The sequence below is a fragment of the Humulus lupulus genome, chromosome 6 (assembly GCF_963169125.1).
Source record: "Humulus lupulus chromosome 6, drHumLupu1.1, whole genome shotgun sequence".
Taxonomy (NCBI): domain Eukaryota; kingdom Viridiplantae; phylum Streptophyta; class Magnoliopsida; order Rosales; family Cannabaceae; genus Humulus; species Humulus lupulus.
In genome coordinates this window covers 83,576,741-83,602,117 of record NC_084798.1, presented here as the reverse complement: position 1 = coordinate 83,602,117, position 25,377 = coordinate 83,576,741, and the positions used below count along the sequence as shown (strand labels likewise).

At 33.0% G+C, this 25,377-nt stretch overlaps 2 protein-coding genes across 2 annotated transcripts; both read right to left on the bottom strand.

Annotated features, from left to right (window-relative positions):
* Positions 1–4,361: 4,361 nt before the first annotated feature.
* LOC133782323 (65-kDa microtubule-associated protein 1) lies at positions 4,362–8,955 on the bottom strand. The gene is made up of 11 exons (XM_062221581.1): positions 8,795–8,955; positions 7,813–7,877; positions 7,620–7,714; positions 7,333–7,536; positions 6,969–7,226; positions 6,648–6,863; positions 6,379–6,534; positions 5,970–6,281; positions 5,568–5,655; positions 5,168–5,316; positions 4,362–4,899 (listed from the first exon to the last, which is right to left on the bottom strand). The coding sequence occupies exons 3-11, from the start codon at positions 7,689–7,691 to the stop codon at positions 4,606–4,608; spliced, it is 1,749 nt and encodes a 582-aa protein (XP_062077565.1). The 5' UTR covers positions 7,692–7,714; positions 7,813–7,877; positions 8,795–8,955; the 3' UTR covers positions 4,362–4,605.
* Positions 8,956–15,801: 6,846 nt separating this feature from the next.
* LOC133782322 (trigger factor-like protein TIG, Chloroplastic) lies at positions 15,802–20,276 on the bottom strand. Its single transcript, XM_062221580.1, has 13 exons — positions 19,887–20,276; positions 19,440–19,523; positions 19,130–19,258; positions 18,866–18,954; positions 18,501–18,684; positions 18,187–18,277; positions 17,939–18,093; positions 17,222–17,314; positions 17,055–17,147; positions 16,831–16,911; positions 16,581–16,730; positions 16,357–16,452; positions 15,802–16,097 (listed from the first exon to the last, which is right to left on the bottom strand). Exons 1-13 carry the CDS (start codon positions 20,217–20,219, stop codon positions 16,020–16,022), a joined length of 1,656 nt encoding a protein of 551 aa, XP_062077564.1. The 5' UTR covers positions 20,220–20,276; the 3' UTR covers positions 15,802–16,019.
* Between the last annotated feature and the right edge of the window lie 5,101 nt (positions 20,277–25,377).

Genomic DNA, 25,377 nt, shown 5'->3' with positions numbered 1-25,377 from the left:
GAAACAATGTTGAGAAATTATAAGATGTGAAGAATTGGCTGAGCACTCAATTCCAGATGAAGGATTTGGGTGAAGCAAGTTATGTTCTAGGTATCCAGATCATCAAGGATAGAAAGAACAAACTTTTAGCTCTATTTCAAGCAGCTTACATTGATAAAGTGCTTGAACGTTTTTCAATGACAAATTCCAAGAAAGGGCGTCTACTGTCCATGGAATTCATCTTTCAAAGAAGCAGTCTCCCCAAACTCCTGAAGAGGAAGATGCAATGAGAAAAGTTCCTTACGCATTTGCAGTTGGAAGTCTGATGTATGTCATGTTGTGTACTAGACCAGATATCTGCTATGCAGTGGGAGTAGTGAGCAGGTATCAGTCAAACCCAGGACCGGAACATTGGATAGCAGTTAAGCATATCCTGAAGTATTTGAGACGGACTAGGGATTATATGTTAGTCTACAAGGGTGGTGTTCTGAACCCTGTAGGCTACCCCGATTCAGATTTTCAGACTAATGTCGATGATAGAAAGTCTACTTCTGGAGTGGTGTTTACTCTTGGGGGTGGAGTTGTGGTTTGGAGAAGCGTAAAGCAGTCTACAATCTCAAATTCTACCATGGAGGCTGAGTACATAGCCGCGTCAGAAGCAGCAAAGGAAATATTCTAGCTAAAGAAGTTCTATTCAGATCTTGGTGTTATTCCAGAAATGGATAAACCACTTGTGCTGTTTTGTGACAATACAGGAGCGATAGCCAACTCGAAAGAACCTCAAAGTCACAAGAGGAGTAAGCATATAGAAAGGAAATATCACATTATTCGAGAATATGTGGCCAGGGGAGATGTGAAGGTTATGAAGATTGCAACTGAAGATAATTTTGTGGATCCGTTTACAAAGACACTACCAGAAGCTACAGGTTTTATGCCCTAATTAAAACTCAAATTCTTTGTAATCTCATTTTATTATCAATAAAAGAATAGAAATCATTTTTTGACTTGGTCAATCACTTTGCTCACATGTTTTATTTTCATGATTATTTGTTTAATATAAACTTCTATTAAATCCCGAGCATATAACTAATCTTATTTATAGTGGTGTCATCACAGTGGAATATAAATATGATTATATGTTCTAAATAAGTTAGTCCTAAGATTAGTCAGTGCACAGGATTTACACTGACTTGCCAATCTACGATATGATCAACTTACACATTACAGTGTTATGTTCTTTCCAGAACATTAGCAAAGTAGATAAGATCGGATGTATTTGTTACATCAGACAGGACCGATATTGACAGTTGATAAGATAAGTAAACATACCGTTATTATCTATTCTAGTCATATCATATAGTTGACCATAGGTCAATTCAATCTCAATTCTGAGTGGTTAGTATTCTAACTGATTGTATTATTTGAGTTCTTTGACTTGTTCGTTACCAGCTTACCCTACGGACTAGCCCATACTTACATCTTGGGAACTCGGTAGTATAATTGAGTGGGGGTGTTAATCATAGATATGAACATCTATAGCTTCTGATGAAGAAGTGAAACGATGGTTTCCTTTTAGTTTGGTTCAAGGTGTTAAATGATAGAGATCTCATTTCAGTAATTAAATTAGTTTACTGAAATATCATTTACAAGGAACTAAGTGTTTTAAGGATAAAATACAATGAGGGGTAAAACGGTATTTTAGTCCTATCTCATTGTAGACCGTCTATAGAAGATTGAGTGACAATTATGGTTGTAAGAATGGATAATTAATATCATATCTATATTTTTTATAGAGCATTCTATGAATTCAAGAGTACAATTCCGAGTCTATAGTGGAGTCACGAGGAATTAATAAGTTAGTAAATTTATTTGTTAGATTTATGATAACTTATTGGAGCTTGATTTCATAGGCCCATGGTCCCCATTGTACCTTGGATAAAATCATCTAGATAATCTCAATTAATTAATTTAATCATCAATTAGAATTATCAAAGTTGACCAGGTCAATTTTGGATAGTTTCACAGAGTTGTGTAATTTTGAGAAGAAAAGAGAAATTATGACAGATTTATTAATTAAGATAAATTGGTATCTAAATTAATAAATAAATTTAAATCAAGGTTCAAATTATAAATAATTAATTTGATAAAGGATTTAAATAATTATTTAATCAATTAAATCAATAGAAAATAGTACAGGCCTTGATTTTAAGTCCAATGGGCTTAAAATCAAATGGCAAATTTCACGGGCCTATAGCCCATGATAATTTCGACCTAGGGCTTCAAAATGGCTATTATTTTATTGATTTTTAATTTAATTAAATGACCTAATTGAGTCTATAAAATGAGTGCTTAGAGAGAAGTCAAAACATAAGTCACAAGTCAGATTTTCTGATAGTTTTAGATTATCTCTAAACACAAGTCATTTTCTAAGCCTCTTTATTATTTTCTCTTCTTCTCTCTATATTTATCTCATGTGTTGAGAATTGCCCACACTAGTCTAGGTGGTTCTAAGGATACATTGGAAGATTGTGAAGAAAATAGAAGATCGGTTCAGTTTCTTGATAATACTATGCGACGAAGAGGATACAAGAGTTAGAGAAACTGAAGGAATGACTCTTTAATTCCGTTGCGTATACTGTAAGTATTCTATTCTTTGTTTCTCTTTGAATTCAATTTTAGAAACATGTTTTAGGCTATCTCGTATTAATTTGTTTAATATTAGTTATACATGAAAATAAATAAAGATTTTGTATAAGCTAATCTAACAAGTAGGTTAATTTACGTAAGTACCTTCTTAAGATATTCGATATAAGTTATTTTGGCTAGTCTTGTGCTTTCTCTGGCTTGTTTTGTGCATGTTTAGGTTTGTCGAGCCAGTATAGGCTTGTTTTGTGCCTGTTTAGGCTAGGTTTGTGCCTTCACAGGTTAGTTGTGCCTTCTCAGGCTGACAATGATTCCTTCAAATTCAAAAACTTCAAAGGAAAATATTTTAGATTAATATTAAATTTCTTTAGAAAAATTTATCTTCCATAAATATTATATTGATTGTTTTCTTTTATTATTATTTTTATCCTTAAACAAAACTATTGGTCTATTATTTTATAATTATGTTTTCTGTAGTTTCTTTATTTCAATTATATAGGTACTTTGTACAAGGATCTTAGTTTTTCTCTTGGATATTGTTAAAGTCAGAAGGTATGTATCTCCTTAAGTCCTAAATTGAGTGTATGCTATCTCTCACATATTTTGTGCCTCTTTGTAAGCTTATTTGTGCATGTTTATATGCTTATTTTTTGTGTCTGTTTGTAGGCTTGTTTGTGCATGTTTGTAGGTTTGTTTTTTGTGTCTGCCTGTAGGCTTGTTATGCCTGATTATATGTTGGATGAATTGGTAGTCAACACACAAGATTGACTATTATAAAACTGTAATCAGGTTGCTAGTTGCTTCCTTCAATTCACTTTGGGTCAAAATGAATTTTAGCTATCTTAATTGATTATTTTTAATTATTAGATGTGATTGTTTTGTTACTTTATTACTCTCAATCTCACTAGACAAAATTATTGGGGTCTAACCAAAGAGTAGCCTTTGATTAGACCATAAACTTAAAAACTAATTTTATTTCTAAAATTTGAATAGAGGGAAAACCAAAGGATGGAACTTTGGCTTGATTTTCTATATTTTAAAATGATTTTATTTTATTTTACTTTTAAGAAGTTACTTATATTTGTTGGTTTGTGTTGCAGGTTTACTTATCAACTTTTCAAGCATAAGTTATGGTGAAACTAAAAGAGACTTTTCTATGCTCAACATATTCTTCTTGCGACCGTTTCTTTGATTTTTCTTCAATTGATTTTAGTTTAAAACAATAGTTCAACCTATTAAATTATCTGGGTATTAGTCATTTTGATATGAAAATTCTTTTGTCTAATTTCCAAGAGTATATTTGCATGCTATTTGGCTAAACAATAAGTTTTATTAGCTAGAGGAATCCCTCCCTAGTTTGTACTCCCTATATTATGCATTCTGAATAAAATAAATTTATTTCCCCACCAAAAAAAAATGACTGTAACTGACATATTCAGGCAATACGAATAATATTTGCCTCTAAATATTGTTTTACTTTACAATATTAAGAAGATAAATTTGGTTCGACCATATTACTGTTTCAAGTTGATATAACCCTGCTTAATTCACTCCATTCTTTTCAATTGTAATTTCCTAGCCTTATGTTCCCAACGTTCCCTAATGCTAAATCAATGACTGAGCTACAAGGACTAGAGCAGGCCTTGAGCCTGTTTCTCCAACTATTAGCAACCTTGCAGAGTTTATTTTTAGAAATGTAATCAGAAGAAAGTCTCTGAGTGATGCAGGGAACAGAAAAATAAATTGGAACAGACCAAGGCACCACCATGACTGGATTGCTACAAAGGATTAAACTTGAACAAGGCAAAAAGGAAACATGGGTTGTAAAAAGCCTTCAAATGCCAATATAACATACACAGCTAACATCTCACTCTTCAACTCTTCTCTCACTGTTTCATAGGATATATCCCTAAAAACGTAACTAATAACAGTAGTAATATCAGAGGTATAAACCTACAGATCTCCCTCCCTCTCTTTTTATTATTATGGAGAAGCCGGAATAGGGTCAGTGCCTGAAACATGGGAGGCAGCATCTTCTTTTGACATCGACACATAGTTCACAGGAGCACTAAGCCTATTTTCTCTCTTTGCATCTTTAGTCGTGGACCTGGCTCCGTTTTGATTAAGTGATAGCCTTCTGTTTGGTGTGCCATTGGCACCTCCATTCGCACGTGGACCTACCACCTTCTTTGCACTAACTGGTCGAGCAGGACTAGGCTTTGAACCAAATATGGCTTCCTGTTCTGAATGCTGCAGGTCTTGGTACTTCTTCTGATCCTGAAAAGTCCACAAATTTCAGTTTGGTACGGTACCCGAGCAAAAGAAAAAATCAGAGTTTCAATACCAAACGCAAAGTATTTAAGTGAAGATCCAGGTTTAACATGAGACCATGCCAAGAGTAATTTGTCGTTGTTAGGCACATAGAGAAGAATTATTTTATGAGTATCAACAGTTAGCTAAGCAACCAGTCTATTGATACTACAGACAAATAAATAAAAGTCTATTGATACTACAGACAAATAAATAAAAGTCTATTAATACTTACTCTCATCCTCCTCTTCTCTTCTTCTCTTTCCTGCCTGAGCATGGCGTATTCATCTAGCATAGCAAGGAGGGGAACACCATCATAAGTAAATGAAATGCCATGATCCTCCTCCCAAGCACGAGTTTTGGCAACCAATGTCTCAACAAGAGCTGTATGGCAAAGAAAACCAAATAAATAAAATAAAATTTGGAAATTAACATACAAATTAAATCACAACATACCTCAAGCTCAAAGAACTAAAAAGCTGTATATGGAGGACAAAATGCTATAAAAATATTTAGTGCAACAAAAACGAAGAGCAAATTTGTTCAGCAAGTATTCAAAGTACATTTTCTGCAGTATATAAGCACACCAATTTATGTCTGATTACAAGTATTATGCTTCCTAATTCTATGCATACCTGGAATTTTATTAACCAGAATCCGGGCTTTTTCTGCACGCTTGAGATTGAGGTGTGCACCTCTACTTGCGTTATACCTGTTCTCATCCTGATTAAGCAAGACAATCTTGGTTAGATACAATTATTTAAGGACCGAAAAGCATCCTTTACCTGTTTGAAAATTTAAAAGTGACTTGCCCATACGAAAAGCCATGTATGTCCCATCATAACACAAGTGTCATCCCACAGAACAGTTTTGGTCATATATCTTTGGTCTTATATGCTAAAATTCTTGACCGTGGTGTTTTATTGATTAGATGGAAATCCAGAATAAAACAATATGAGTTGATTGAAAGTTCACGAGTCCCATTCCGTGTAAAGTACAGATATAAATGCATTGGCAGAGATAATAATAATAAATACCCGATTGTAGTCTTCAAGCCAACTTTCTTCCTCACAGGCTGACATCCATTTTTCAACTTTGTCCAATATGTCCTTTCTACTGAGAGATTCGTCTTTTGCTTTTCCTATCTGATTGTCCATGTCAGCCAGCAACTCAGCAGGCTCAACATCCCCAGAATCAATCATTGCCATTATTTTTTCCCTAGCAGCTTCTGGATCTATTTCTACATGTGCACGGGCAAATATCTCTTCAAGTTCTGATTGCTTTTTAAAGGCAATTTCCTTCATCCTACTCGATTTGAGCTGATCAAGCCTATCCACTTCCACCTCAGCCTAGCAAAGAAATATAAATATAATGACAAGAAGAAATAAAATTCACCGTTTATTTTTAAATTTGCAAATAATTGAAGGTAGCTGTAACTTTAAGTACCTGCTCGATCAAATCCAACGCAAGAGCCCCGGGAACAGTCACCTCATCAACTGATGCTGATATGTTACAGGTAACATGGTCAAATAGTTCCCTTTCCTCCTCAGGAGTATCCATCAGATTCCATAAATCAATAAGTTGAGAAGCTAGATCTTGGAGCTGCAGAAGAAGATACATGTCAACTTATTACACAAGACAGTATAAGTAAAACAAGTAAAGAAATATATTATACTGATTTTAGGTGTAAAGTGAGAAAATACAAAATGGTATACCTTTTGAAGCCTCTGCTTCTTATCTTCTTTTAGTGCTATGACTGTCTTAGCCAGCCTAGATAGGGTATCGTTACTAATGCTCTTGGACTGAACACCAGTTGAGTCATTTAAGCTTGGATGAACCTCAGTCACGGTACTGAAGAAGTCCATTCCAAGGACAGCACACAAATCATGCACAGTGCTAACAAATTCAAGCACCTTCTGCAACCTATCACTCTGCCAGATCAAACAAGTAATTTGCAGTGATCAATCCGCATACGGCATAAGCTAGTGTCAATCTCAATTTTTAGTCAAAAAGGACCCTCGAGATAAGAGACTTACCTTCTCCTTTTGAAGTTCTTGAAGCTGAGCATGATACTCATCTAACTTCTTCAGAGTTAGGTCAGACTCATCAACACAAGGTGTTCCTACTTGGTCACTCAGGTTCAGGTTCCCAGCAATTTCTCCACAAATCTTTTGGATCTGTGCTTGAACATCAGAAAAGTCCTTCACTCTCTCCTCTTTCTGTTTCCATAGCTGGTCAAGTGCTGGTGCAATAGCTGCAAGCTGTTCCTTGATTGTTCCTGAACTTTTATCTGGCTGCAAACAAACCAATATTGTATTAAGTTAACATCCATGTTTACTCAATAAGAATTTGTTCAAATCACATGTGTGGTGGGAAAACCAAACTCAGGTAATAACTTACTATTCCAACAGAACTCTTATCTCCAAGAGCAGATAAGAGACTAGAAAGTTCAAGTTTGGCATCAGACAATGCCTGAAGAAGCTGTGCCCTTGACTTTGCAGCCTGCTCAACCTTCCTCTTATACACATCCAAGCAATCTTGCTCTAATTGAAGGAGCATCTTGTCACGTTCCTCGTCATTCTCTCCAACTTCATCCCAAATTTCCTACAATACATAATGAACTTTTCAAGAACCGTAGAAAAATAAATTAAATGGAACAAAAGATTAAGAGTAAATATGGAAGGTACCTGCAGTTTCTGGAGTAAAGAACCACAAGTGGTTTCTCCAATAAGAGGATTGTGGGCATCTGTCACTGCCATTCCCGTCAAAACCACAATTTAAACTGCACCATAGGAAACATTTAAAAATCATTAAATGATTTCGCGAGATTAAGATTCTCATTCTCCAAAACTGCACAAGGTACAATGTGAACCTATCTACCTTACTGATCAGCAAGAAGGATCACTTGACCAATCAAGTGAAACATAAAATTCTGGCTGCGTCAACTGAACCATAAAAGAAAAAGAAAAAAGCTACTCAGTTGAAATACCACTAGTAAAGTGAACAACAACCAAACAAACAAAAGGAAGAAAAGACAAGAACAGAGAGCTATGATCAACTCCTTGCAGTTGAGGCAAGGACTAATATATCATGAAAATCACGAACAGCTGTAAATGTGTGTAAGATGACGAAACAAATCAATCAGAGACGTTCTTGAATTGTTCAATTAGAAAAATTCATGTTATCTAAGGAACTGGGAACATATAAACACAATTATATATTTCAATTTGGTAATAAACTGTGCATATAACTGACGTTTGGAACATGAATCATATCAATCACATACTAAATAAAAGCACCACGAGGAACCAACACCCATCTTACTGCATTCTCAAAAAACTAAACCTTGTTTAATGCGTAAGAAAAAAGTGAAATGTTAGTTCTACATCTTGAACACCCAAATAACAAAGGATAAAACCAAAAGTAACTCTTTATTCACTAACAATTTCTGATCAACCAACTAAACACTGACTCGTTCTAGAAGAACCCAGAAACACTCATCACCACACATTGCAACATTTTCTCAATAAATAACTAGACAGAGCTGAAGTAGCTCATTCAACTAAACCCTTTCGCTAAATTAAATTCACCACTAAATCAGACATTACAAGAGCAAGATCTCGAGCTTAACAACACTCATAACCCCCAACAACCAACAAATTCACATAAAATTCACTTCACTTCACACTAAAAAAAAAAACTACCATTTCCACCCCAAAAGAGCTCCATCGACCAAAACATTTGGGAAAACAAGAAGAGGACAATCTCAAACAACCCAGATCAGATCCCTGCCCTATTCTTGATCAAACCAAAACCAGTAGAAATGAAACAAATTGATAGTGCCAAGGAAGGCAATGCTTACCCTGATCGTCCTCGGAGCTAAGATTACCTTCTTGGGCTGTGTGGGTTTCAGATCTACGAAAGCTTTAAGCTCACTTGAGTGTTCCTATGTAGTGAGAGAAAGTGGTAGAGAGAGTGATGAAAGCTAACAAAAAAACACAGAAAGAAAGAGAAAGAGATGCACACAAGACACAACACAGTAATACAGTATGAGTATCCACAGGGGAGACTGAGGTGGGTCCCACTATATATGACCCCAAGCTATGTCCGAAATGTATTGATTTCACTTGATTCACCCTTTGTATTCACTCTTATTTACGAAAATGACACTGTGTGGTTGCTGGGATTTCAGCTGAAATTACCTTTATGTCCCTGTCATCGGCTAATAATCACTGCTTTACAATTGGCTTGGCCCATCAATCATCATAATTTTGGAAAGTTTTGTAGGCCTACGTCCCAGTTCGGGTCCGGGTAAGAAAGTCCATAATTTTTACCCTTATCATTACCATAATCTGGAATTTACTAGCCAGTTGCAATTAATTTTACCCCTACTTTCCACAGTTGCTTTGTTGATTTATATATATAAATATGTATATTATGGTAACTTAGTCTAACTTGCTAGCAAGTTACAATTATTTCCCTCACTTAATCTAATTGAATAGAATTAACTCGATTTAAGTCAATTATGGTAACTTTAATTGAAAATCATGGAAAAAGATAATAGCTAAAAGCATTCTAATAGTGTTAAAATTGTGATGCAATGTTATATTTAAATATTTTTTACAAAAAATTTATTAAAAAAAATATTTTTTAATAATGTATTTAAAGTTGTACCAAATTTAACACATTTAAAAGTTATGTCAAATTCAAAATATAAATGGCTAAATTTTGGCACAACATTTAATTATTTTTAATTTATAATGTTATCATTAATTATTTTTAAAATATTTAATTTATTAACTATCATTAATAATTTACTTTTTAAATCAATTTAGTACTTTGGAGCACAATTCAGCATTTTTTTTTAATTTCTTTTTTGCCAGTACTTTTTTTAATCTTGAAGATGGTATAATGATGAGACCCTTACAAAATATATACAAAAACTTACCCATCTAATATCAACATGAAGGGTACTTTTATTATATAGAAAAATTTTGGGTGATAAATTAAAAGGGGATTTGGCTCCTTCACTAAAAAAAAATGTTTTTTTGTTTTTAAAACCTAAATATTATTTTCTGAAAACAAGTAAGAGTGTTTAACATTTTTAAAAATAAAGTTACAAAAAAAACAAAAAATTTTGATAACAACAAAAATTATATTTAGTTGTTTTCAATTTTTTTTATCAAATTTTTTTCTCACGTAACATTTTTAGTTATTATTATCTCACATCATTTTCTCTCTCATTACTTCTCTCTCTTCACTTTTTCTTTCCTCCCTTTTGATCTCCTTATTTTCTCTCTCATCACTTATAATCTCATTATTTTCTCTCTTATCATTTTCTCCCTCATTTTTTTTTCTTGCATCAATTTTCTCTCTTCTCAATTTTTCATCCTCAAAATTTATGTTCTTAATTTTCATCACTTTTTCTTTCACACTACTTTATCTCATTATTTATTACAAACTTTTAAAAGATTTTTCTCTTTGTAAATAAATTTATTAATTTTTATTTAAGATTTAAAAAAAAAAAAACTAAAAAATTATTTTAGAAAACATTAACCGAACACTTGTTGTTTTTTTAAAACTACAAAAATTATTTCTCATTTCTAAAAACACAATTTTGAAAACATATCAAACAAACTCTTAAACTCTTTATTTCGAAAGAAGACTTATATTTTAAATAATGTGATTAACTAATATTTTAGTAAGTGGGCATTTTCTTTTTTCAAATTTACTGCAAGATCAAATGGTTATATCCTAATTGAAATAGTGTCAAACATTATTATGTGTAAATTTGAAGTGTCTATAATATTATAAGCAGCTCTATGTACAAGTAGTACTACCATCATCATCCTACAATTCCTTTCCCTTCGACCAAAAGCAATATACCTATGGTAATTCACCATTTTTTCTTTTCTTTTTAAGACAGTTAAAAATTTTAATATATATAAAATTGTTTGGATGGGAATGAAGTGGATTTTGTGCAATTTAAGTAGAGAATAGGGGCATATTTATGTATTACCACAAAAAAATAAAAATATAAATAAAGTATGGGTGTGGGCTAAAGCAAAAACAAGATTTGGGGGACAACTCACGGCTTACGTGTTAACTTTTTAATGTTTTGGTTGTAATACTTTTATAAATTTTCATGTTAGCTGAACAAAGATTATCTTATGAAATCTTTTTCTCGTATCATAATTTTGGTATTACGTGAACAACATCATTACAAAATTATAGGGTCAGCTTGGGAAAAGCACCATTAATATTTCACACACAAACAAATTTCATTCATTAACCTACTATTTTAGGCTCTTCTTGTATCTTTCTTCTAATACACGTTATCTTAAACTTTGCTAATTAAAAAGTTAAAAACTAGTTGAGAGTTACACAATGTATGTATATATAACTCAAATACAAAACTACTTGCATTTTGGTATGTGTTTTCACGTATACAAATGAATGCAATAACTATACCAAATATGTGAGTTAATGGAAATGGTAAAATCAAAGTAGAACTTTATGTAAGAAGTTACAATTCAGAAGATTATAAATAAATAAGTGTTACAATTTTATTGCAAAAATACAAGTAAATAGAGAAAAATTATAGTAAATAGAAAAATAAATATATAGAAAATACAATTCAAAGCATAACAATACAAATAAATATACAAAGAAGAAGCAAAATGTAAAAGAAAAAGAATAACAAAATAAAAGGAAGAACAATAGAAAAAACTCTCATACTCACACAACCAAAGTGTAGAGTAGTGGGGATCACATACTTGAACAAGGTTCAAGATCATTACCCAAAAATTTAATTCTCATTATCCTCTAAGCACTAATGGAACTCTCAAATGGAAATAACTCTATGGAATTATCAAGCATTTTGGTGTATTTCTATCCAAGTGCTTTAGTGGATAAAAATGTGATGTGTCTTGCAAGTGAGCATTAGACTCTAATTAATAAAGTTTTGAGAGACCCTTTGAATTTCAAATTCCACCAACCTCTTTGGTTGTTACCAATGTTTAATTGGATGTGTTATAGAATTAAAATGAAGATTTTGGAGTTACTGAGTTGTCGAAAACCAAATTGAAGAAAAAAAAGAAGCAAAATTGAATTTTGCTGCCAGCACCCCAGGTCGTGCCCTAGGACATTCCAGGGTGCGACAGTGAGCAACTGACTCACAGGTCGCGGCCTGGAGGCTGTTGTAACATCCCAATTTTACGTATTTTCTCGAAACATCACAATATCTTTCCTACATGATTTTGTAACATCCATAAACCTAATGGGAGTTAAAAATATATATTCGACAACCATATCATATTATGACTTATGGAATTCGATCTCAAAATTTATAACTCTCAATTTACACATTATTGGATGATTTTTGGAAGTTACAAATTTGTAGCTGATTTTATAACTTCCAAAAATATGTTACACAAATTGAATATACATATTGTCCAATTTTATAATTCTCAATATTATATTACAAGACAAACACATTTGTCACATTATTTAATCAAAACATTATACAATATAAAATAATATAACAACCTCTGTTAAGATAACTCTCAATCGATAATGTAAAATACATTTTTGTTTTATATTCAAAGGAATGGCTCTAAAAACATACTCTATCCAATTATGTATATTACACATATTTTATCATTTTCTACAAAGATCCCTTTACATTTTATATCTTTTTTTAAATAATATATGTGAAGACACTGCACATTAAAATATTTGAGGTTCTTTTCTCATAATATATAAAGATATTATTGTTAGTTGGATAAAATATTTGAAATGAATAAAAAATAATATTTAAATGATATTAAAAAATATAGAATTTAATGTATGATATATTATAAAATTTAGATATAAAATAATAATAATAAATAGAGTTTTGATGATGTATTTTAAAATTAAAGCAGAGAGACATTGGGAAAGCTATACCTACCCAGTGCTGAACATTTTTTTTAAAATGTGCCTTTTTCTAACAATTTTTCTTTTATTTTGAACATGGAGTGAGGACCATGGTTTCCTTTTTATTATTAATTGGTGTTCAACCATTGATACACGGTGGTTAAAATGACAAAACAAAGATTTCACATACCTTTTAAAAAATTATATAAAATTGCCCATTTGATAAACACAAAAAGTTTCCACCACTATAAATATTTATTAATGTAAAAAAAATTAAAATGTTTTTAGTACTCTCAATTAAAAATAATAATTTCTTAGAATAGAAAAACCTTAATCACAATTTTTAATTTATTTTTTTTAACTCTAAATAAAAATAAATATAAAAACTTTAAATTCAAAAAATTATCTTATTAGACTCAAAATCACTAATAAACTTAAAATATTAAATTTTTATACTTGTAAAATTTAAAATATTAAAATAACTATTTTTTGATAAACTAATCAATGTATTAGTGATATATTAATGCTTTGAAAGTTGGCTAATTTTTTTTAATTTTATTTCTTAATATTTAATAAAGATATTTATATCAATTTATTAAGATAAAATATGTTTTGTTTTAATTAATTAAAAGGAATTTTAGAGAGAGAAAAAAAGATATCAATAGTTTAAACAATTCAATTTGTACCGACTCACATATATCTATTACTCTTACATTATGTTATGTTTGGTAAAGAGAAGAAAGGGGTGGATGGGGAGCGGTGAAGGGAGAGAGAGAATTCCTTGTTTGGCAAGAGGGAGAAATGAAGGGAGCGTAGTGATGCACACGGGGCAGGAAATTGGCGAGAAGTACTCCCTCCGTCCCCGTCCCCATTTATATTTTTAATCTTCATCCCCGCTTCATTCCACGGGGCCCCGTCCCCATAGGAAAAATGTGCATCCTTAAAGAAGAGAAAAGATGGAGGGAAAGAGTCTCCCTCCAAACCATTAAAATTCAATTCAAGTAAAAAAACAACCAAAATATGTAAAAATATCATTATTATTTTTTTAAAAAAATAATAAATATTTATGCTACAAAAGATAATATAGTAATTTAAATAATTAATATTCTCTCAATTTCTAATACTAAATAACATAAATGAGAATTATTATCATTTCCATTTAATTATAATATTTATCCTTCTTAAACTCTCCATATACCCGCACATCCATCCATATACCCTTTCTTCCTACCCAACATAGCCTTAATATTCGGCGAAAATAATGCATGTTGGATGGCCAACGGATAGTGCCGTTCTAAATTTCATATATATTTTTTTAATTTACAAGCCTTTATGGCACTTTTATTACCCTTTTGTTTTTTTCCCAAAAAAAATTCCCCAAAAAAAAACAAAGGGCATGACTAATATTTTAAAGGAGGTTGTTACAAATTGAGCCACAAATCAAAGCAATGCCACTTTTATAAATTCCAAAAGGGTAATTGTTTTAAGGTTAATTATATAAAAATAAAAGCTGGTTTAGCCACTTTTTAATTAAAAAAGATTAATCCAAAAAGTGAGGTTTGACCAAAACATTGACCACTCAGAATAGGTTTTATATTCATTCACAGGGCAAAACACGAAATGCCACACAAATCAATGTCAAGGGTCCAATGGGGTTAGGGTTGTAGGGTTTGATTCATGTGGGTGAGGCAGGGAATGTATGGGTCTCTTTGTTTGGGTGCTTTGAAGAAGCCAAACTCACATCACATGTTTTTTGGACTATTACAATTTTAATCTAAAGTAAGATTTGATTCATTATTAGCCTGAGCTAGCCACATTTTTAGTTTTGTAGAAAGGATTACATGGTCTTTTCCTTTGTAAGAAACATTTTTTTTTGTCAACAAAACTCTTGAATGTCTACGATGTCCTACTAAAATAAGTGGAAAGATTGTTTGTTAGTCATTTTATTCCTGTACATTTTCCATCACCTAAACATATATTCTTAAACAATACCATTCGTGTCTATTGTCTTTAAAGATCTATTTTTTTTAAATAGTGCTCAAACTATTTTGAATTTTTTTAAGTATTACTACAATTTAATTTAAAACTATTGATCAATGTGACATTCACGTGAGCCTTACTTTCTGAAGAGACTCAATGTTCCCCTCAAAAAAAAAAAAAAAAAAAAACTCAATGAGATCATGTCCAAAAACATCTAGGAACCAAAAAAAAACATTAGTTAGAAGAAGCCTAGAAAATAAGAGCACACAATGCTAAAAAACACAAGAACAAGAAGAATAAGATTTCGATCTTAAGAGAGAAATTTTGTGACTCTGGCCAGCTTGATAGCTTTCTCCATTGCTAACTCGAGTGCAAGCTCAGCCGCCAAAGCTTGAGCTTCATGAATAGTCTGAATATCAGTAAAACTGGCATGGTGATCAGGAACGATAACTTCAATGCCATCTTTACCACTTTTGAAAGGCTCTTCTGTACTGATCTGTCAATAAGCTAAGCTTGAATAGTTATTATTCATTTATATTCACATTCTTAAAACTACTGGAAATTTTTGGTGGTGTATTTTTTTGACAAGGTTAATGGCACTTAAATTTATCAGGAGGTGTTCAATATATTTGATGTAGATGCTTCATTTATGGCTGTAGTAAGTTGTTAGTTCAAGCTTAAAAAGGTAGAATGCCAAAATTTATTACTACCCACCCACGTGCGTGAAAGTAAGGATAGCGTTCATATCAAATGGACTTTGGTGGCAGCGTTTGTTGAGAAAATTTCAATGTTCATAACTTCTTGACAGGGAAACGACAACTTATTGACAGTGAATCGCTAACTTTCCGCACGACATGTCGTTCTTAACGCACTAAATGCAAAGTATTTGCAAACGACATGTCGTATTTATTCTTAACTAATAAGATTAGAAGTATTATTTTATTTTTATGACTCACTGAGACATTTTATACATGCATATTATGAAATGTTTTATTGCAGGATTCAAACTTAAAAGCTTGTACAACTTTCCAATAATATTGTATTCCACTTATCTTATGTTAAGGATGGTGTACAGACCAAAAGTTAGAAAACATTAAAGAATAATATAAATAAATCCTAGGAGAAACAAAATTTTGAGGAGAATACAAAAGCCTCTCTCCATTTTTTAATATTCTCTCTCCTAATTTCTCTCACCTTGTTATGTACTGAATCTCAGCATGTTCTCTCAACCATTCAAGCACCTTTGCTCCCTCTAGAATTTCTTGCACCTGCATAATATGATAGCTTAGTTAATACTGCTCCTTACATATGATATCCTATTCAGACAGTTCTTTTATTTTGATGTGGTGTAAAAAATCATTGGTTCCACATGTGTTCAAGCAGAACGGGTGGCCATTCCTCTAAGAAAGACCCAACCCAAACCTACTCCAGAGCAAAACCACATTCTTAAGCTATTGATTTATTCAAACAGTTCTGAAGATTTAGCTACTCTCAATCCACAAATTATAAGTGCAAAGTCATAGTAACCTGGTCTTTGACACGCTCCTCGTCATATTCTTGCTTTTGACGTTTGAATTCAGCAATAGAATTCTCAACCTCCTTGACAAGATCATCAGTTGCAAACTGTAGATCAAAGATATAGTAAACACACATATTTAATCAAAATTCAAAAGGTGATCTGGTCAGCAGCTTAACCGTGTCAGAATATTTTTAAATTTCCAAAGGGAGGATGAAAAGTTGAGAAACTGTACCTGCAAGTTCTCGCGTTTAAATATATCTCCAACAGCCAGATTCTGTTTTATCATTCTTGTAATATTCTCCCTTTGGGTTTCAAGGTACTCGTTTACTGTCTTTTGACTTGATAGAGAAGCCAATTGCTCTTCGTTTAGCTTCATTTTTGTCTGTTAACCAGCAACTTAACATTGATATAGGTACACACAATATAATTATACATATAAACACATTTATATAATAAGCCGATTCAAGTTTTAATATACTAACCTGTATCTCTAAAAGGTTTGCTCCATAGAGCTGTCTACCTTGTTCTTCGAACAAGGACTCCGGAATATCTACCTCCACCATCTGAAGTAACAGAAATTGATTAATATTGTGTCATTGATTTACACTTCTAGACATGGTCACCCAAAGTGGCCAGTTTCACGGTTCTCCTTTAGAGAGAAATTGTTGTAAAAGGCAAAACAATTTCAATCTGTCAAAAGTATAACCTTGCTAATCTGGTCAAGAATGGCATTATCTGTCGCTTGTTCTTTTGCAGTTTGCTCCACTTCTAGGCATCTTTGTAGCAATGCTTCCTTAACCTGTAAATTTAATCAGAAGCATAGTTAATTCAAAACATGAGTAAAGTAAAACAAACTTTAATCGTGTTAGCTACTTGATCAAGGGTGGCGCAGCCAGGTATGAGCTTGTCAGCAAGGGAATCATCCAACTCAGGCAACTCTCTGTAAAATAGTTCTTTGCAGTCGACCTAGAGTTGAAACAGACAAGCCAAAGAGTTAATAAACTTTACTCGGGCTGGGCATCAAAGGAGAAGGAAGTAGCATATGTAAATTCAAATATATCAAATAAGTCATTTCAATTTCATTTCCCGTAATCAACCTAACTGCAACATTTCTTATTGAACTCACAGATATATAATAACAATAAAGACTTCTTCAGGGAAGAAAACAAGATCAGTAATAAGTCCAAGAGAAAATTTCGTGAGAAAAGATAGAAGAAAATATTTCCCTAAAATTTCATAAAATACTTTTTTTAATATATATTTATAATTGTTCTAGATTTTATAAATTTATACTACATTTAAGTTTTATTTTTTCTAAATGAAGATTTCTCTATTTTTTGTTTGAATCCAAACGAGTGAAAATGAAATCTTTTAGAGTTCATTCTTTTCCCTCCTAAAAGTCAAGATCCAGACAAAGGGCAAGTGTTACTAGTCACTATCAGATTTTCAACACAAACAGGTATATAGATTTGCAAATTATAAGGACCTGCTGAAAATATTTACTTGTCAGCAAAGTGGAATGGGCTTTCTGGAACTTAAGTGCTTTCTCTAATGTGATAAAAATTTTTCCAAAATCAGACTAGAACTTACAGTGAATTGAGCCTGAACTCCTCGGAGATTTTCTTGCCTCCATGATTCAGGAAATACTAGTGGAAACGTTCTGCTTTCTCCTGACTGAATTCCAACTATTGCGTCAAGGAAACCAGGCAGCACCCTATCACCATCTTCCGTATCAAAATTAAAGCCTGCAAAGAGAAATTAGAGTTGAGAACATTTTTCTGAAGAGATAGCATAGTAATACTTAAAATTGAATACTTCAGGATCTTAAAGGAACGGACCTTTACTCTCAGCAGATGGAATATTTTGACCATCTGATTCACCTTCACCTGTTGTTGTTGCAGATATGTCAAGGACTGCTACATCACCAATCTGCAAGAATTTCAGGATTTTATATTTTAAAAAGCATGAACTACAAAGGACAAAAGGTCTATTGTGCAGAATCTCATTTTTTTTTCAATTTACATAAACACAAATATTGGTGTCTTAAAACAAATACATCTCGATTTATAATAAGCCTTCAGAGGTGATGAACTAGATAGTATCTTAACAATAAGAAGAAGCAAAATTAAAAGTGGAATAAGACTTGAGTTACCTGTAGTCCTCTGTCTGTTACAATTCGCAATGTACCAAGGGACTTACATCGACGAGTTAGTTCTTGTTCAGAAGTTTTTTTAGCATCAATGTCACTGTCTACCTCAACAACAATCTTCAAGTTCCTGTATCCGTCCTCAGGAATCCATTTGACCTCAGGTATCACATCAACTATGATCTCATATCTGGTCCCAAATACACGGTAAGAATGATAATCCAAATGCATATAGAGAAAACGAGCGCCTTACCAATTGAAAGATAAAAAGATAAGGAACTGCAAGAATTGTGAAATACATGAGCAGGAAGAAAGGATCATATACACATGTGAAGTACCAAAGTAACTTAAAGGGTTTGTAGATGACAAACCTAAGAGAATTGAGGGTAGTATATGTTTGTTCCATATCAGAAAATTTGGTTAAAATACGGATTGAGTCTTGCAAAACCCTGTCAGTCACCTAAGAAATAAGGAACGATCAAGAGTCAGCTGCTATGCATTCTGGCATGGATATAGTAACACAGAAAGCTAAAAAAAAACACTTGATTTGGTATGCAAGTATTTTCGAAAAACCTATTGGTTCAATTGGTTTACATATAAGCAACCTCAAATGTTACTCAGTAGTCAGTACTCACCGAATCCATGGCATGAGGAAGGGTTCTTTTCAAAATGGATTCAACTGTAGCCTTCTGAACATTTTTCTTCCCAACGAAATTTACAAGAATACTTTCGGGAACTCTCTTTCCAGGGCGAAATCCTGGGATCTGTATATATATATAAGTCCAAAATACATATTTGGATACATTCACTAACCAAAATCATGACTAACTAGAGTAACAACATCCAATATTATCAGTATTTTTCACAATACTAATAATCACTGAACAAATTAAATTAGAAGTATATATGGTGAAACCAAAACAAAATCAATACAATCATATTCACCTTGGATAGCTTCATGAACTCGTTTAGGACCCTATTGTAGCAATCATCACAAACAACAGGAGGAACTTCTACGGTTAGCTTAAGCTGCAGAGATAGATCATAAGTAGCTAATAAGATGAGATTTTATAGTTATAGCAAAGAGGTATAAAAAAAGGTTGAGCGTGAAAGAGAAAGTCCTAGCTTCAAAATTGTGACGAATTAATATATTTTAAAAACTTCACAAAGGACCAACTTCAGAAAGAAAAATGGAAAATATCCTTATGAAAAATAAGCCCAATCTATTAGAAAACACTCACATTGAGTCACTATCATGAAGGGGAAAAATACACTTGAAACCACGAAAATAAGCATTTTACACAATTTCTCCATGAAATAAGTAAAAGCAATAGATACCCAGTAGAGAAGACTAAAGTAAACATTGAGACCAAAAAAAAAATTATGACTCACTCTGGAGTTGGGTTCTACATTCTCTGTAACGTCTATACCAGCCGGAAGCTTGTCTTTTCCTGGTCCAGAAGCAACCGAAGAAGAAAAAGATGGAGAAGCCAAAACCACAAAACGACAAGAATTTCCATGAAACTGGGAGAAATTTGGTTCAATGAATTGGCTTCGACGGAGATGAAATGGAAGTTTAAGAGAGCTGGAGGCTCCGTTCTTGAATTGGAGAAAAGGTTGTGATAATGAAACTGAGTTTGTACGGATGATGGAGTGAGAAGGACGAGAAGAGTTGAACTTAAGAAGAATCTTAGCGGAGCTACTGGTACCAATACAAAGCTCCATTGTTGGGGCTTTGTTTTCTTTTTTGAGCTTTCGAAGAGATAAAGTGAGACGCCGAGCTTAGTTTGGGATAGAAAATTAAAGTGAAAATGTTATAACATCCTACGTGTCAAAACGCATAGGAAGACAAAGTAAAATTACTTATACACCCATGCCAAAAATATTATTCTTAAAACTCTTTTGCTAATTGCATTGATTTTTAATCAAAATTAGACTGAATTGGATGGAATATATTGATTAAAAATAGTGAAAATAATAGTTTTTTAAAATAAAATATTATTCATTCAAAAAAAAATTATTATTATATATAATTTATATTTTGAATTTAAAACTTTATTAATTTTAAAATGTACACAAAATCTATATTATTGACCATAATTTTCGGCAACGATTGTACGTGGTTTAGATAGAAGAATATTTTACATCCATAATTATGTTGTATTGATTAAGAATTCTTTAAATCAAAATATTTTACTAATGAATTTTCTCTAATGTGGCACATGGAATGGTAATGGAAATAAGTATAGAATTTTCATTGTCTTGTTTGGTAGAAATTTTGGAATCACTACTAACTGAATAAGAATTATTATGTTTGGTATATAATGAAATGGAATGTAATTAAAATTAATTTGACTAAAATGCCTTATCCTATGTAATGAATATTGAGGAAATTACATTTTATATGGATTTTTAATAAAGTTTGAAAAAATATGGCTTTTTTATAAATAAAAAAAATTATTCTATGGTTTTTTCTAAGAATTTTCACTTTTATGCGTTTAATTTCTTATATTTTTTTATAAAAGTTGTTTTATGTTATAGTTTTACTCTTAATCAAGTTTCTCATATTTAGTTAGTAAGCAATTGTGTTTCCCATACTTTGTTTTTTTCTTTAGTAAATTTTTCCATATAAATTAAGAAAAATATAATTTTCATATTTTTGCACAATAATAGTATAAAAGCCATATTTATGAAAAATCCCCATGAATATTTTCCTATTAAATTACCATTATTTTGTAATGTTAGTTTCTATTATTTACAAAATTACCATTTTTATTCTATTTTTTTTTAGCAAATTACCCTCAGAACAAATAAATAATATATATTATACATCAATATTAAAAAATACAATTAAATGTTAGTAATACTTTTAAATAAGTGTTGAATTGAATGGATTTTCTTATACAAAAATAAATATGTAAGTATTACCTCATTATATATTTTATTACATTTGATTATTGAAAAAATATAATATTATAATTGTTATGGTTGGTTAAATACATAGTGAAATTAGTTAGGCACAAAGATGTGCAAAAATCATAACAATTTCACTAAAATCAACACGTGAGAGTTGACTTTTGGTATAGACATCTATAAATCATCTTTCTGGGTCCAAAGTGTTTATTTGGAGTACATAAGAGTACCCAAAAAGTTTGGAGGCTTTTGGGATGTTTTGAGACAAGTTTTGGGGCGCCAAGTCAGAGTGACATGCATTGTGTCACCAATCTCTAAAGGCACTATACGGGCGACGCATCGTCTGGGTGCAGGCGACACGTTGCTTGGGCAGTTCGTACAAGACTGTATAGTGACGTGTTTTTTGCTTCAAGATTCAAATTAAATCCTCTAATCTTACTGTTTGAGTCTAATGATGGTTCATATACTATTTAAAAGGGTTATGTGAGTTTTTGGTGACTTGATCACTCACCCCTCTTTCTCTCTCTCTAGCTCTCAAGATTACTAGTTTTCTCTAAGATCTTCTCAAGAAAGCTTGACTTGCATGAAGATTCAAGGCTTGTAAATCTCATTCTCATTCCATCGTAATGGCTTTAAGCAATCTTAAAGAGAAGGCTAGGAATAGAGATTTTTGGACAACAAATCTCAATTTGTGTCAAACATTTGTTACATTTGTTGATTAAAATAAAATCATAGATTTGTGATTTTATGTAACCAATGTTCTACTAGTTGTTTTATTTGCGTTATGTTCTTTGTATTATTCTTCCATTAGAGAATAGATTATCTTTGGTTATTCCTTTGAATTGTAATATACAAAGCTTTGTGTATAACCTTATCCCCAACAATAAAAAATCTCTAACCCCAAACCTAAGTTTTGTTGTCTCTCTCTAAGGTTTATCTATTAACCAAAGCTATGGAAGAAGGCTCCTCTATCTCCGCCCTCAAGTTCATGTCTCAAGATCTAGTCAGACTAGATCGATTCGATGGCTCAAACTTTGTACGTTGGCAAGACAAGATCAAGTTTCTTCTCACAACATTGAAGGTTCACTACATTCTTGACAAATACTTGAAGACTTTGAATGCTCCATAGAATGATGATACTCAATAATTGATCAAAGAAGGGAAGAAAATGGAAGAAGCTGAACTAATATGTAGAGGCCACATACTTAATGCTCTCTCGAATTGTTTCTATGATCTCTACACCAATACAACATCGACAAATGAGATATGAGATGCACTTGAGAATAAGTACAAAATTGAAGAAGAATGTAATGCCCAAAAATCTTAATTAGGTTAAGTACCCTTAATGGCATGCCTGGAGGGCATGAGTGGAATTAATTGATGAATTATATTATTATATAATTGAAAATATTTGATTATGTGCATTAAATGTGTTTAAGACCCGTTCATGGTGAGAACAGACATATTTGTAATTTGACCCCTTGAGGGTATATTTGTTTTTATATATTATGTGCATTGTGACCACATTATTATGTGGTGATATGTTGAATGTCGGCAGCAATGAACTTCTTCAAGCGATAATAGTGGAATGTCACAATGGAAATATCCGACTTTGGTAGAGTTTAAGATTATTGTTGAGGTTAAGCTAGTTGGTAGAAATTTTATACTTGATGATATTATTGAGGTAATTGGAGATTAAAGGGATAAAAAGTAATAATGGTAATTAGAGGTTTGTGTGAGATGACCATTTTACCATTGGGGTGAGTATGGAGAGGAAATTAGATGAAGGGCATTTTAGTCTTTTGGGTGCATGGATAGTAATAAGATGATCATTCCCTTATTCTTTCTTCATTTTTACATTTCTCTCAAGAACACTCCCTCACAAAACTCTTTCAACCAAGCTCTTGAATTCCTCCAAATTGTCTAGAGATTTGCAAGCTTTAGAAGGGGATTGGCAGCTATTAATTACATCCTTTACATAGGATTCAATCACAAGAGAAAGGTAAGAATTCTCTTCATGTTCTTCATGAAATTTGAGGATTTTAGTTGATTTTCGAAATTTGATGATACTAGGTTGTTTCTATGGGTAGGTTGAGATTAGAAACATGTTTATGAACTATTTTCATCTCTAAATTCAAATTGAAAGCCATGATTTTGTTTAGTTTTAAAGATTGAGGAAAATTGGGGATTTTAGCCCTAACTCTTGAATTTATGACTTAGAACTTGTATTTTGATGTTTGGTTGATGTTATATGATTTATATGAAGTTGTGTTATCCCCATATTCCCTCGGGACACATGGCATAATGCAATGGATCCATGGGCTCCCTTAAAGAGATCAGGGCCCATCCTGAGCACGATGAACAGGGAAGAAGAAAGTCCTAATGGCACAATCGTCAATGAGCCCAACAATGTTCGATGGGCGCGACCATAACAAGGGAACCGGGACCAATCCCAACCGACCCGTATCCCAGTCATCTTCCTAGTCCCAACCGACCCGTATCCTCCGAGATGCCAATAGAGGTGGCAGGCTCACTATTCTGGGAATAGACCTTGTCAAGAATGAACCCATCCTGGTGAACGAACCAGGACTCCTGTAAATGAACCAGGACATTAGTAAAGGAACCTGGACTAGACGTCTAGATAGGGCAAGTTTGATCTTCCCTGACGCTGACATGTCCCCAAGAAACACGGAAGTTGGTATCCTCAACTAACTTGCAGAAGAGGTTACGCACGGAACGTACGTTGTTCCTAGGAAATAGTACTACCACTAATCTGACAGATCTTGTCCCCAGGATCCCCTTAGAAGCCCACGTGGACCAGTCTGGGGTTACGTACTATTGGCAGCTATAAGGCTTGGCTCTGCCCAAGCCGGCCCAATGGGCCCTGATTAATATGTTTTATTAAGAAATATCCTATATATTATGACTACATTAGCAAGTAAATCATGATTACATCCCTATTGGGCTATGATTAATCCGGCCCAAGCCCATTGCACCTGATTGCCTATAAATAGGATCAGTTGTGCACTATAGCGGGGATCCCACATTTTTGCTTGTAAGCAATTACTCTGCTCAAACTTGTAGAAAACTCCATTGTTAAAAACTCTCTAAAATCTAGTACAAGAGACTTGTGGACTAAGGCTCATTAACGCCCCAACCACGTAAAAATTATGTTTGTTTATCTTTGATCCTTTATTTCTAGCTCTTATTTCTCATTATATTTCTAATTTCCAAAAAACTCGGTAAACATTTTGGTGCTTTCATTGAGTGTCGAAGGAAGCTTGAGTCAATCTCGAACATCTACAAAAATGGTGAATACTAGACATACCGTGTTTGATCCTGCTCACCAGCAACAATAAGACAATGGAGAACCATTGCCTGATCAAACATTTCCTCAAGACCAACCTAAGAATATGCCTTATTAAAGGCCCCTGCCCGATGACTCCCGGAACTTCGAAGGTGGGAGTGACTACGATGAAGGCTATTATGAGCAGGATGAAGGGGAATACGAGGCCAAAAACCCTTTCAATCCTGAAAAAATGAATATGGATCTTGAGCAGGAGGATCCAGAGGTGACCCGCCTGAGGCAACATGTCTTGGATCAAGAAGCCAGGATAGCTGAACAACAAAAGGCTACCCGCTAGATGCAAGAGTCCCTCCTGGCTCTTCAGGCCTTCATTGCTGCCCAAGGATTGGCAGCCAATCCTTCAGCCATTCCGCCTCCAGGAACGCAGTCGCCTGTCCCACCTATCAGGACGGGCATACCTAACAACGCTAGCCCTGTTCTTCCTCTGGGACCACATCCCGGAGCTGGCCCATCGAATCTCACTTAGGAGAAAGGAAAAGCCAAAGTGGCCGATCCTATGGGAAAAAAAACCCCAAAAGAAAGCTCATCCTATTCCAAAAATCGGGGCTAACCCAAGGTAATTCCCTAGGAAAGAACGGATAAATCCTGTCCCAGGACAGGATC

Excerpts from the sequence above, each read along its gene's own strand:
- LOC133782322 (XM_062221580.1), bottom strand. The coding sequence starts at position 20,219 with ATGGAGCTTTGTATTGGTACCAGTAGCTCCGCTAAGATTCTTCTTAAG. Across the intron at positions 18,955-19,129 it reads TTCCTCATGCCATGGATTCG|GTGACTGACAGGGTTTTGCA; the intron begins GTGAGTACTGAC and ends CTTATTTCTTAG. Across the intron at positions 16,731-16,830 it reads CAAACCTTTTAGAGATACAG|ACAAAAATGAAGCTAAACGA; the intron begins GTTAGTATATTA and ends GCTGGTTAACAG.
- LOC133782323 (XM_062221581.1), bottom strand. The coding sequence starts at position 7,691 with ATGGCAGTGACAGATGCCCACAATCCTCTTATTGGAGAAACCACTTGT. Across the intron at positions 6,282-6,378 it reads CGTTGGATTTGATCGAGCAG|GCTGAGGTGGAAGTGGATAG; the intron begins GTACTTAAAGTT and ends TTTCTTTGCTAG. Across the intron at positions 5,317-5,567 it reads TCTGGTTAATAAAATTCCAG|CTCTTGTTGAGACATTGGTT; the intron begins GTATGCATAGAA and ends TTTGCCATACAG.